The sequence below is a fragment of the Hyperolius riggenbachi genome, chromosome 11 (assembly GCF_040937935.1).
Source record: "Hyperolius riggenbachi isolate aHypRig1 chromosome 11, aHypRig1.pri, whole genome shotgun sequence".
Lineage (NCBI taxonomy): Eukaryota > Metazoa > Chordata > Amphibia > Anura > Hyperoliidae > Hyperolius > Hyperolius riggenbachi.
The window spans coordinates 165,337,247-165,349,842 of record NC_090656.1 but is presented as its reverse complement, the minus strand read 5'-3'; the positions used below and the strand labels follow the sequence as shown (position 1 = coordinate 165,349,842).

Genomic DNA, 12,596 nt, shown 5'->3' with positions numbered 1-12,596 from the left:
GTACCTTTATGAAAAATGTAAGTCTTTTCTGAAATTCATCAAGTTGATGCTTCTGTTCCAGACAAAGCAACTGAAGTTTTTTGGCTTCTTCTTCAAGTTTTTCAGTATGCTCTGAGGATTGAAACCAACACCATTATTGCTGATTGCAGTTTTGTGCATGGAAGTCCTTTTAAATAGAATGCTTAGTATCATATTTTATTATTTTAGACCATTTTCAGCATACCTCCTCTATGACTGAGCAATTAAAAATTACCTACATTTTTCTCCTTACCAGGTTTTCCATTTACTGAAAAGCCAAGCTGCAAAAAATATTACAATTGAAAGGTGCTTTGCAATGGATTGTGCTTTTAGAAGGTGCTTAATAGATCTCACTAGTGACCTTATTTGGGTTGACAGACATTTTCCATTGACACCTACAGAGTTCACAGAATCAAAATGCATGTGGCAGAATTTTTTTTTAGAAAAGTCAGCTAGCAATAAGTCTATATTGCGCTCAGTCACTAACCTTTGTACACTAACCTTTGTACAACTTTCTCTATTGTTTGATTTGACAAGGGCAAGGGTGGGTAAACCTTTTTCTACTTAATAGAGAATCTTAAACCAAAGTCAGGGCTGCAAGATTGCTTATGTTATATAATGTTTCCACTTTTGCAGAAGCTTAGTAAATCAAGACCAATTCAACATTTACAATAGAAATGATGGATTTGACAACAGTCTACAAACTATATAATATCGGTATGTAATATGTTTAATCATGGAGATCCAAAATCAGTGTGAGTTCCAAAAGGAAACCAAAAAAAGCTCCCTAAAATGCTTTGCAATAATATTGTCTATTTAAAAAAATGAAGGGCCCATGTGCAATTAACTTCTCCTGAATTTTCTGCTTAATTTTTCATATTTAAATTTAAAATAACTTTTTAGCACTTTGCAATTGCAAAAGTGCCAAAAGATAGGTGAAAAGGAACTATCCAAATTATTTTGAGTATTTTCTTGATTGCCGATGGATTAAAAGGCATTTTATTGACAAAATTGAAAAATATCAAGTAGGAGAAAACTCAGGAGAAAAAGTTAATTGCATATGGCCGAAGGTATTTTGAAATGTTTAATTTAATGTGATCAAGAAGGTATTGAATATTTGCAAATATCATATGGTTTAAAAAGGTAACGTTATATTTAGCACAGCATTTTAGTATGGGGGCTTTTGGGTTCTTATAGCCCCTTTATAAATTCCTAGAGGTTATGGTTTGTCATGATTTAATCTGGGTACTCAGTAACACCTCTGCTTTGCAAGTCCTACTCATAAAGCTGTATCAGTTGCCATGTACTGATAAAGAAAACATGGCCTTAAAAAAACAGCTCTCTGCAAGTTGAATTACATGGCTCAGTAAATTTAATATGCAATAGGCAGGCAGGACTACAATACTCATGTATAAGCCTAATTTTTCAGCATAAAAAATTAGCTGAAAAGTTACCCCTTCGGCATACTATTTCGCCCCGTATAAGACGCTCCGGAATATAAGACGCCCCCAGGTTTAGAGGGCAAAAACCAGGAAAAAAAAAATACTAAACCTGGTGCGTCCGTATTCCAGGAGCGTCTTGTACATAACCTTGTGTGTCCTCATGTGTGCTCCTGTGCCCCCCATATCCTCATGTGTCCTTCTGTGTGTCCTCCTGTGCCCCCATGTGTCCTCCTGTGCCCCCATGTGTCCTCCTGTGCCCCCATGTGTCCTCCTGTACCTCCCATGTGTCCTCCTGTGTGTCCTAGTGTGCCCCCCATGTGTCCTTCTGTGCCCCCCATGTGTCCTGTGTCCTCATGTACCCCCCACGTGTCCTTCTGTGCCCCCCCCCACGTGTCCTTCTGTGCCCCCCATGTGTCCTCCTGTGCCCCCATGTGTCCTTCTGTACCTCCCATGTGTCCTCCTGTGTGTCCTAATGTGCCCCCCATGTGTCCTTCTGTGCCCCCCATGTGTCCTGTGTCCTCATGTGCCCCCCCCACGTGTCCTTCTGTGTCCCCATGTGTCCTCCTGTGTGTCCTCATGTGTGCTCCTGTGCCCCCATGTGTCCTCCTGTGCCCCCCATATGTCCTCCAGTGCCCCCCATACGTCCTCCAGTGCCCCCCATATGTCCTCCAGTGCCCCCCATATGTCCTCTACCCCCCCCCCCCCCCAGCCTTCCTCCCTCCCACCTGCGTCTCCTGGCCCCCTCGGATGGAGTGTCAATAGCGACGGCAACTTACCTTTGGCAGGCTCCTGCGCTGATTCTATATCATCGCGCTGCCCCCCCCGCTAGCCTCCTCTGCCTCCCCCCTCTGTATCTGGCCTCCCCGGGTGAATGAATAAGTATAGGCAGCTTACCTCCGCAGTGCGCCCGCGATGACTGCAGACGTCCGGCTTCAGGCACTTCTCGCTCTAGTGGCCGGCTTGAACTGATGACGCGCAGTTCAAAGCCGGCCACTAGAGCGAGAAGTGCCTGGAAGCCGGACGTCTGCAGTCATCGCGGGCGCACTGCGGAGGTAAGCTGCCGATACTTATTCATTCACCCGGGGGGGGGGGGGGGGACCCAGATACAGAGGGGGGAGGCAGAGGAGGCTAGCGGGGGGGCAGCGCAATGATATAGGATCAGCGCAGGAGCCTGCCAAAGGTAAGTTGCCGCCGCTATTAACACTCCATCCGGGGGGGCCAGGAGACTCGGGCAGGCATGGGGATAGCAGGCAGGGAATCCCCAACATGGCGGCGGGTCGGCGGTTCAGAACGGCGGGCGTTAATAAGTTGGGGATTCCCTGCCTTTGCCGTATAAGACGCAGGGACTTTTTCTCCCCATTTTTGGGGGAGAAAAGGTGCGTCTTATACGGCGAAAAATACGGGTATATGCGAGTCAGTGGAGCAGAACGGATGGTGGAGCAGGTTACTGGCAGAGGAGTGTAAGAATTGTGCACTAGTGATCCTGCTGCTCAAGACTGCCTGTGTGCTGCTCAAGACTGCCTGTGTCCCCTGGCAAGTGGAGCGGAGCGTGCAAGCAATGTGTCAGCGGTGCAGTGATCGGGAATTCTTCCTGTGGGGCAATCGCTGTGTATTATATCTATGAAGCCATCTAGTGGCTTCTTGAGACACAGCTGCATGATCCTTGGGGTACATCTGGTTATGGGGAGAGGGGCTGACTTGTACTGGAGGAACATCTGGCTACTGTGGAGGGGGATATACTGGGGAGGGGGCTTGTACGTGAGTCAATCACTTTTTCCTGGTTTCTGAGGGAAAATTGGGTACCTTGGCTTATACACGGGTTGGCTTATATGTGAGTATATACGGTACCTGGATTTTCAGGGACATTGATGAATAATTTGCATATTCACACACTGAGCTGAAGTGCTACATTACGGTAGTATCTTGTTGCACACAGGAAGCTGAATATTAGCAAATATTGTACCTTCTGTTTTAAAAGGCGAAACTTTAACTTTTAGAAGGTAATGGAGCATTTAAAATGTTATCCCTAGAATGTACATTTGTAACAGGATGCAAAACCAACCTCGTTCTTGACGCATTTTGTCAAGAATCTGATTTTTGTCAGCAAGGTCTGACTTAAGAGCAGCTTCCAGCTGGGCAATCTGAAGTTTTAGCTGTTGTTCTCTTAACTTTCGCTGTTGCTCTTGACTGTTGCTCACAGTGAACGCACTACAGAAAAAAAAAACACAGTTCTAAAATGCAAGATCATTAACAGTTGTTTGCATCTATCTTTCTGTATTATCAATTAGATACAGCATGCTGTGAAAAATGAGTTTTCAACATTACCACCTGATTTTGTATTGTTGAACAACTTTGTGTTAAATGGATATTTTAAAACGTCCTACTGTGCAACACTAGTGCAAATAGAACATTTATATAAATTATTTCTGCTGAAGTGTGCATGTATGTCTGCGTGTATTTAAACCCTTCAGCCTGTGTTTTTAATGGAGATAAGCTTTGGGAAAGAAAAACATTTTTTTTTAGGAATGAGCCGAGTTGCACTGTGGTGGAATTAGTTCTTCACAATGAAAATTGCCACACATAACCGGTGTTCAAGAACACTTTATTATCTGTTATTTAATGTACATTTTCAGTACAGTTTGCTATACCAGCTACACAAACCAAAACTGACTGATGCTTAAAGGGACTCCGAGCAGTGCAAAAACTATGGAAAGATGCATATCATTTTAAAGCTCTCTTTCTCCTCTTTCCAACGATATATAAACCGTCGCCCTACGCCTTTTAGTTTTCGCTATTTTCGCGATTGAAATTGCCGCTGCCGCGATTTCAATCGCGAAAATAGAGAAAACTAAAAGGCGTAGGGCGACGATTCAGGTGTCGCCAGAAAGAGGAGAAAGAGAGCTTTAAATATAGCTTTCCATAGTTACTTTGTATTACACAGGGCGACTTTTTCTGCTGAATGGAGCTGCTGACACTGGGGAAAGTGTCGTCCTGTGTAATACAAGTAACTATGGAAAGATGGATATCATTTTAAAGCTCTCTTTCTCCTCTTTCTGGCGACACCTAAATCGTCGCCCTACGCCTTTTAGTTTTCTATATTTTCGCGATTGAAGTCGCGGCCGCGGCAATTTCAATCGCGAAAATAGCGAAAACTAAAAGGCGTAGGGCGGCGGTTTATATATCATTGGAAAGAGGAGAAAGAGAGCTTTAAAATGATATGCATCTTTCCATAGTTTCTGCACTGCTCGGAGTCCCTTTAAATCACTACTTATTGTTAACACCTGGACTGGCAACAAACTTGGACACACCCATATCATTGTCTCTGTTAGTAACTCTGTACTATGACTGTTTTACTAGCTTACATTACTTCAGAGTCATCAAAAACCAAGTGGTCTTTCCAACCCTGTATTGTCAAATTTGAATGAGCTTGTGCAAATTATAGCCACGAGTTCCTGTTCTTTGCTGACAAGAGTGGCACCTGGTATAATCTTCCACTGCTGTAGCCCATCTGCTTCAGGCCAGTTTCACACTGCTGACCTGCAGTTGTATTGTGGTGTTATTGGCTGATCGCACTGTAACACCAAAAAAAGCCTGTGGAGATTACTGTGAAAGTGCACGGTAATGTCCATTCAGGCTGCAAGCTGAGCAGGAAGTGAGGAAATCTAGCGCTCACTTCACGTGCAGAGTAAAAAGGTACAGTATGGTTCACCTCTAATATATCAAAATATTTAAATTCTAACAAACAACAAAGATGGGGTTTTTTAGAACCAAAGTTCTTTTTTCTCTTTGATACTTTATTCTTTCTTTACAATCTCTCCATATCGTGGACAAGGTATGTAGATACAAAGGCCGAACTGTCACTTTCATATAAAAGACAGCCTGACACGTGTTTCGCGGTCAACAACCACTTCCTCAGAGGCACATCGCATTCAAACATCCAAAGGTCGGCATAAAAGGTCCCACGTTCTGGAATTGAGGAGAGAAACAGCCCTCAGCGCCGATGCTGGTTCCTGCATCGGCGCTGAGGGCTGTTTCTCTCCTGAATTCCAGATCGTGGGACCTTTTATGCCGACCTTTGGATGTTTGTATGCGATGTGCCTCTGAGAAAGCGGTTGTTGACCACGAAACACGTGTCAGGCTGTCTTTTATATGAAAGTGATGGTTCGGCCTTTGTATCTACATACCTTGTCCACGATATGGAGAGATTGTAAAGAAAGAATAAAGTATCAAAGAGAAAAAAGAACTTTGGTTCTAAAAAACCCCGTCTTTGTTGTTTGTTGGAATTGGCTCACTTCATGTGGCCAACGTTAGAATTGCGCGGACGTACAATGTCAAAATACACTTCTGTGATTGTGCACTGCTAATACGTGTGGCAAACAGTTTAAAACATATGCAGCGCAACAGACTTACATAACTTCCTGTCGCCGCATGTCCCCGCGCATGCTAGACACTAACATGCGGATGCTCCAGCGTCACCTGAGTGGCAAATTGAGGACTTCTGGTGCATCGCACTGCGTCAGGTATGAAATGCCCCATAGACTTTCATTGGTGGAGCATTACCCTGCGGTAAAACAGGAAAACGCAATGCACCGGTGTGAGAGGGGTCTCATTGTTCAACGTGTTGTGTGTTCAGATAAGGTATTCTGCATACCATGGTTGAAATGAGTGGTTACTAAAGATACTGTTGCTTTTCAATCTTCTCGAAACAGCCTGCCAATTCTCCCTTGACATCAACTAGGCATTTTTGTTCACACAGCTGCCAAACACCATATATTTCCTCTTTTTCAGACCTTTGAGATGGTTGTGCGAAAGAATCCCAGTAGATCAGTAGTTTTTGAAATACTCAGCCCTTCTAGCACAAACAACATTGCCTCATTCCAAGTCACCTAAATTACCGTTTGTCACCATTTTGATGCACTAGTTGAACTTCAACAATTTGTCTTTACCACATACAGATGCCTTCATGCATTGAGCTGATGCTATGCGATTGGCTGATTAGGTAGTTGAACAGGTGTGCCTAATAAATTGATAATACATTCAAAGAGCTGCTAGATGGATACCCGGCTGGCTTTTTACTGGAAGATGACAGGTGACCATCAGGCAGCTGCAGTCACATTAATTACATTCTGAAAGAAGCATCATGATTTTAAAAAATGTGGTTATTTGCTATATGAAAAAATGATAGTGTACAGGCAACTTACTCTTATTCTATGGTCTTATTGTCATTGGCAATGTTGCCCATGTAGGGAGTGTAATCAAATGGTTTGAAAAAGAAAAGAGAAAAAAAAAGAACCAGAGGCGTCTTACATTGCCTGTGGTTGCAGAAGATGAAAGACTGCACAGAAGAGCAAGGGTATGAAGCTGAAACCATTTGGATTAAAAGTAAAAAGTAGCACATTTTGTGGGAATGGTGTAGAATATAATATGTAGGATGACAGAATCCAAATTCTTCTCTCTGACATGACCACAGACCAACAAAATACTGAGCAAGATCCACACTGTCTGCCGTAAACCAGCACTAAGGCAAAGGGTACCCAAACTGTTTTATTATAATGCTAAGTAGAACAAGAGAATGTAAAACATTAGACATTTGAAAGCTGAACTCTGGAGAGTTAGATAAAATAGAATATATGTGAACTGTCTAACCTATTAAATGAAGCACAGTTTGCACAGTATTCAAAAAGCCGATCCAGATCCACACAACATAGCTAGCTTGAAGGGTACCTGATGTGAAATGATGAAGTAAACATGTCTATGTACAGTGCCGAGCATACAAATAACTAGGCTGTGCTGTATTTTTTTTCTGCCTGAAAGAGTTAAACATTTAGATATGCAAGTGACAGTTTCTCTTTAGTCGGGACCTAGTCAGACTAAAATTGTAATCCTCACTGTGAAGGAATTAAAGCTATAAAACTCTTTCCTGGAAAAAGGACAACTTCTGAGTGCAAGGGGTAGAAGAGAAAAAAAAAAAGTCAAAATATCATAGATTTTGGGATTATAAAAATCAGTCATTTTGCAATTGTTCATCTCATTAATTTATTTTCAGAACAGGGTCACTTTAATGGGGGTTGTAAAATCCCCCAAAATTAAATAAAGGACTGTGAGAGAACGCGGAAAAGTCGCCGTGTGCTGCTGAGGAGGCGGCTGATTCCGCGTCCAATGCGGCGGTTTGCATGCGGAAACGTGCGTCTGGTAACAGGGCAGAACGCGGAAAAGCCGCCGCATGTAACAACAATAAGGCGGCTGGTTCCGCGTCCAGCGCGGCGGTTTGCACGCGGCAGCGTGTGTCTGGTGTGGCTGAGTCTGTTAGTGCACACAGGCTTCGGAATACGCGTGCGTGCGCTGAGAGGCAGAACTCTTATACTGGGCAAGGAGAGGTCAGCTGATCACGCCGATCAGCTGACTCCAGAGCAGCTTACTATTGGTTGATCAATTAGGGGTGGTGCCGGAGAGCACTACTCCATATATAGTTACTGCTAGCCAGTCTCAAGTTGTCTGCCGTTGCGAACACTTCGTGGAAGCACTCAGACCTTAGTCAGATCCAACAGTGTGTTTGAACCAGGTGGACCTGGGAATTCACACTGAGCCAGATTACTTGTACTGTTGTTCTGTTTATGCTTAGACTAGTTCCAGGGTGTAGAGATCACGGACTTCACACCCAGACTAGGGAACTTGTGTTATCTATCTGTTATACTTCAGACTAGTTCCAGGGTGTAGAGACCACGGACCTCACACCCAGACTAGGGAACTTGTGTTATCTATCTGTTATACTTCAGACTAGTTCCAGGGTGTAGAGACCACGGACCTCACACCCAGACTAGGGAACTTGCGTTATCTGTTATTCTTCAGACTAGTTCCAGGGTGTAGAGACCAAGGACCTCACACCCAGACTAGGCATTGTTGATATCTGTTATGACTTTCTGCTTTCTTGACTATGCCTTTGATCTCTGATTCGGTACCTTGCATATCTGATATTCCGTTGCCAGACCCTGCTTGCCTTGGATACCGAATCAGCCTTCTGTCTTTGTACTTTATCTGTCCGTGTGTTGCCGACCAGGCGTGCCCGACCTCGAGAGCTATCTCTTCTCTTAAGAGATAGTCTCCAGATCAGATAGTGACGTCCACCTTCAGGTGTCATTCACTCTCTGGTCCTTAGTATCTCTAGCCTGACTCCACACCTTTGAGAGTCTCAGGCTGCTGGAAGGTTCCTGTGCCCTCAAGAGCAGTATTCCTTTACTACCTATGGTCACCTGCTCAGCAGGTTTATTACTCAAAGTACTACTGTTACACCAAACACTCTCATACCTATAGGTGTCCAGAGGTTAGCAATATATCTGTATTATCGGTGATTCTGCAGATCATCAATAATCAGGTATATATCTGCATTCTTCAAAATAACAGGAGCAGCATAAATTGGCCATAACCACCATATCATCCTAGTTCAATATAAATCTTTATTGCACAATTTCCACCAAATCACAGGTGTACACCTTTAAGGAACCAAAACACAGATAGCATTAAAAACTGTTTCTGCGCAGAACTCAGTATAGAATTAAAACCAAGGAGCCATCCCGCACATTCCCGATAATTACTCTAGGCTTGTGTGCATGGAGTCTGCATTCTTGGTGATACTGCAGATCACCAATAATCAGATTCTCTCCGCGTGCTGACACCAATCGTTACAAGGACCTAACAACAGATAGTGCCTCCAATATATATGTAAAACACTTTTTTTCTAAAATAGGTCCTATATGTCCCCTATTTTTTTTACCTGGCCTGTGTGCCTTTGCTAAACTGTGCAGTGCCAAAAGAATCAGGTTTTTTTTTTTCTTTTTTTACTTACTTTGGAGATTCATACTACTTATCAAACTATAACGGGCAACCCTATAATAAAAAACACTACAATTGCAGGCTTTATAAATTAGACTGTAATGGGAGGCACTATATATACCTGAAGCACTAAAACGGGAAAATCTATAATGAGGAAGACATAATGGGGAGGGGGCTAATAATCAGGAGCACTATTGTTGTGGCACTATAAAACAGGACATCTATAACTAGGAGTACTATAAAGGCGGTACTATATTCAGGAGTACTATAACGGAGTACACATTACAAACTGAAGCAATACAAATAGGGCCCATATAATGATACACTTAAAAATGAACTACTATAATGCAGCACCATACTGACCACCAAGGAAAGAACTTAACTTGAAAGTGGTGAACATGTGGAGTTCAATGCATGATTTATTGCCAAGCATTTAAGTCATTATTTCATTTGTCTACATCCCTTTTAAAGAGGAACTTCAGTGAAAATAATGTAATAAAAAAGTGCTTCATTTTTACAATAATTATGTATGAATGATTTAGCCAGTGTTTGTCCATTGTAAAATATTTTAAATCCCTGATTTACATTCTGACATTTATCACATGGTGACATTTTTACTGCTGGCAAGTGATGTAGCTGCTGCTTGCTGTTTTGGCAGTTGGAAACAGCTGTAAAAAGCTATTTCCCACAATGCAACAGGGTTCACAGACAGGAAACTGCCAAGAGTACGTACTCAGAATTTCTTTGTGGGAGGGGTTTCACCACAATATCAGTCATACAGCGCCCCTTGATGGTCTGTTTGTGAAAAGGAATAGATTTCTCACGTAAAAGGGGGTATCAGCTACTGATTGGGATAAAGCTCAATTCTTGGTTGGAGTTTCTGTTTAACTGCAGTCCTCCCCCCCTCCCCCACACACACGCCTTTGTCTCTGCTAGGTTCTTTAATGGGTTAACCCACTACAGAGTTGCCTAAACAATATGCATATTTTTTATCAGACTTCAGGACTATGTAAAGGCAATATTGTTTGGTTTTGGTCATTTGTCCTAACTACTGATTTTACTACTAGGCAATTTGTGGAATTCAGTACGGTTCCCTCCATAATAAAATAATAAAATATACATTTATGTGGAAAAGAAGCTTTTTAACCACTGAATAGGGGAAAGAGGCAAAAATTATTTTACTAGTAAAAATACATTTATGTCGATGAAATAATAATAAATAAAAATAAAACTGTAAAAAGAGTTTCATGGTCCAACTGTTAAATTTCTTGCTGTGGACATTTTCCCTACACTGTAATCTCACGCTCATACCCTCTACCCACCAGTTACTGTGGATTGGGATTCAATTAGGGTGGGGTTCTGGAGCGGATACTTATGAGGTCTGTAGACAGCCTCTGCTCAGACACTCACCCTCCCTTCTATTACATAAATATCCCTCCCCCCACCATAGAGTGTGTTTGATGGAGTAATGTAATCCCTCACAGTATATTTGTGTTTGGGAAAGTCCTTAATAGTTACGTATTAGAGTTTTACAATTTGTTTGCTAAGATCTTTACCTGCTGATGATGTCAAACTTGACACTGTACAACCTATTTTGCATTGACGATCCCCTATGTTCACTTCACCTAATTGTAACCGGGAATTTTACTTATTGTTGGACGTGTTTATACATATATAGTAGCAAATATATCGGCGCCAAGGGACAATGGAACCGCCGCTGAGAAGAACAATGTCCAAAAGTTCAGAAGTCAGACATACATCAAAGGTCAGCGCAGGTTTAGAAAGTCATTGTTTGTAGGGAATGGTAAATTCTTCACCACAATATATCAAATGCTCAGAGGTAGGTATTCGCCAAACATCAAAACTAGAAAAGGCTTACCAGCTCCCAACAACCCACATTATAAGGTTGTGAAATGGCTCAGGTCACAGATAACGTTCAGGGAACATCAGACGTCGTGAAGATCCAGTGGACATCCGTATGGAGGTAAAGTTTCAAGAATTTATATAGAAAAACAAAAACGGCAATATCTAAGCGTAACCCGTTTATTTAGATAAAATTTCTTAAAAAGGCAGTAGACATAAAAACGATAACTCACATACGGGGGCCCATAAACAGGGAACTCCAGAAGATTAGCGCGCATGTAATGGTCAATCGTAGATCAATAGACAATGTTGCTGCCTGTTACCTTCCCTGGCGGCACCATTGTCTATTGATCTACAATTGACCATTACATGCGCGCTAATCTTCTGGGGTTCCCTGTTTATGGGCCCCGTATGTGAGTTATCGTTTTTATGTCTACTGTCTTTTTAAGAAATTTTATCTAAATAAACGGGTTACGCTTAGATATTGCCGTTTTTGTTTTCCTATATAAATTATTGAAAGTTTACCTCCATACGGATGTCCACTGGATCTTCACGACGTCTGATGTTCCCTGGACGTTATCTGTGACCTGAGCCATTTCACAACCTTATAATGTGGGTTGTTGGAAGCTGGTAAGCCTTTTCTAGTGTTTATACATATGTTCTGCAGTTTAAGCTTTATTTTTAAATTTCAATAAAAATATTAACACAACTGTAAAAAGAACAATCTTTATACCATGCTTAAAAACAAGAAGAGAATCGAGAGCCCAATATGGTGCAGTATTGTCAGGTAAAATGAAGAGTTCAATACAATTTTATGTATATATATATATATATATATATATATATATATATATATATATATATATATATATATATACTCACAAACACGGGTTACCAATAGGCAACCACTTTAAATGCAGGTGGGGAGCATTAGGACCTGACCCCACTCAGGTTAAGAAGTCGCTCTCTGTAGATAGTAGATGGGGATGCACCCCTCCACCCAGGGTGGACTAGAAGATCAGCAAAAACTCGGTATACAGAGGCGCCAGAGTAGAGTAAAACGTTTTAAAAACCGCTTAAAAGGAGAGGGGGATGTTAAGGTGGACTTACCTCCCTCTTACAAAAAAAGAAAACTCACTTGAGTCTCAATAAAATAGAATTGGCAAGTAATTTATTCAACTCCACAAATGCAACGCGTTTCGCGGGCGTGACCCCGCTTCCTCAGGCAAAAATGGGAGCACAACTCAGTGGGTCAAGCAATAAGTTTGAGCGCCTCTTTTTTTGTAAGAGGGAGGTGAGTCCACCTTAACATCCCCCTCTCCTTTTAAGCGGTTTTTAAAACGTTTTACTCTACTCTGGCACCTCTGTATACCGAGTTTTTGCTAATCTTTATACCAGACTACCTTCCCCATTCTTGACTAAACTCAAATGCATAATTCCTTG

At 42.1% G+C, this 12,596-nt stretch overlaps 1 protein-coding gene across 7 annotated transcripts in view; it reads right to left on the bottom strand.

The window, feature by feature from the left end:
• RPGRIP1L (RPGRIP1 like) overlaps positions 1 to 12,596 on the bottom strand; it is a 308,845-nt gene that overhangs the window by 201,109 nt on the left and 95,140 nt on the right. For all 7 annotated transcript variants that reach the window (XM_068260505.1, XM_068260504.1, XM_068260506.1 and 4 more), the window contains 2 exons: positions 3,523 to 3,668; positions 5 to 111 (listed from right to left, as the gene is read on the bottom strand). In XM_068260505.1, the coding sequence (XP_068116606.1) occupies positions 5 to 111; positions 3,523 to 3,668 (253 nt within the window). The remainder of the gene's footprint in view (positions 1 to 4; positions 112 to 3,522; positions 3,669 to 12,596) is intronic.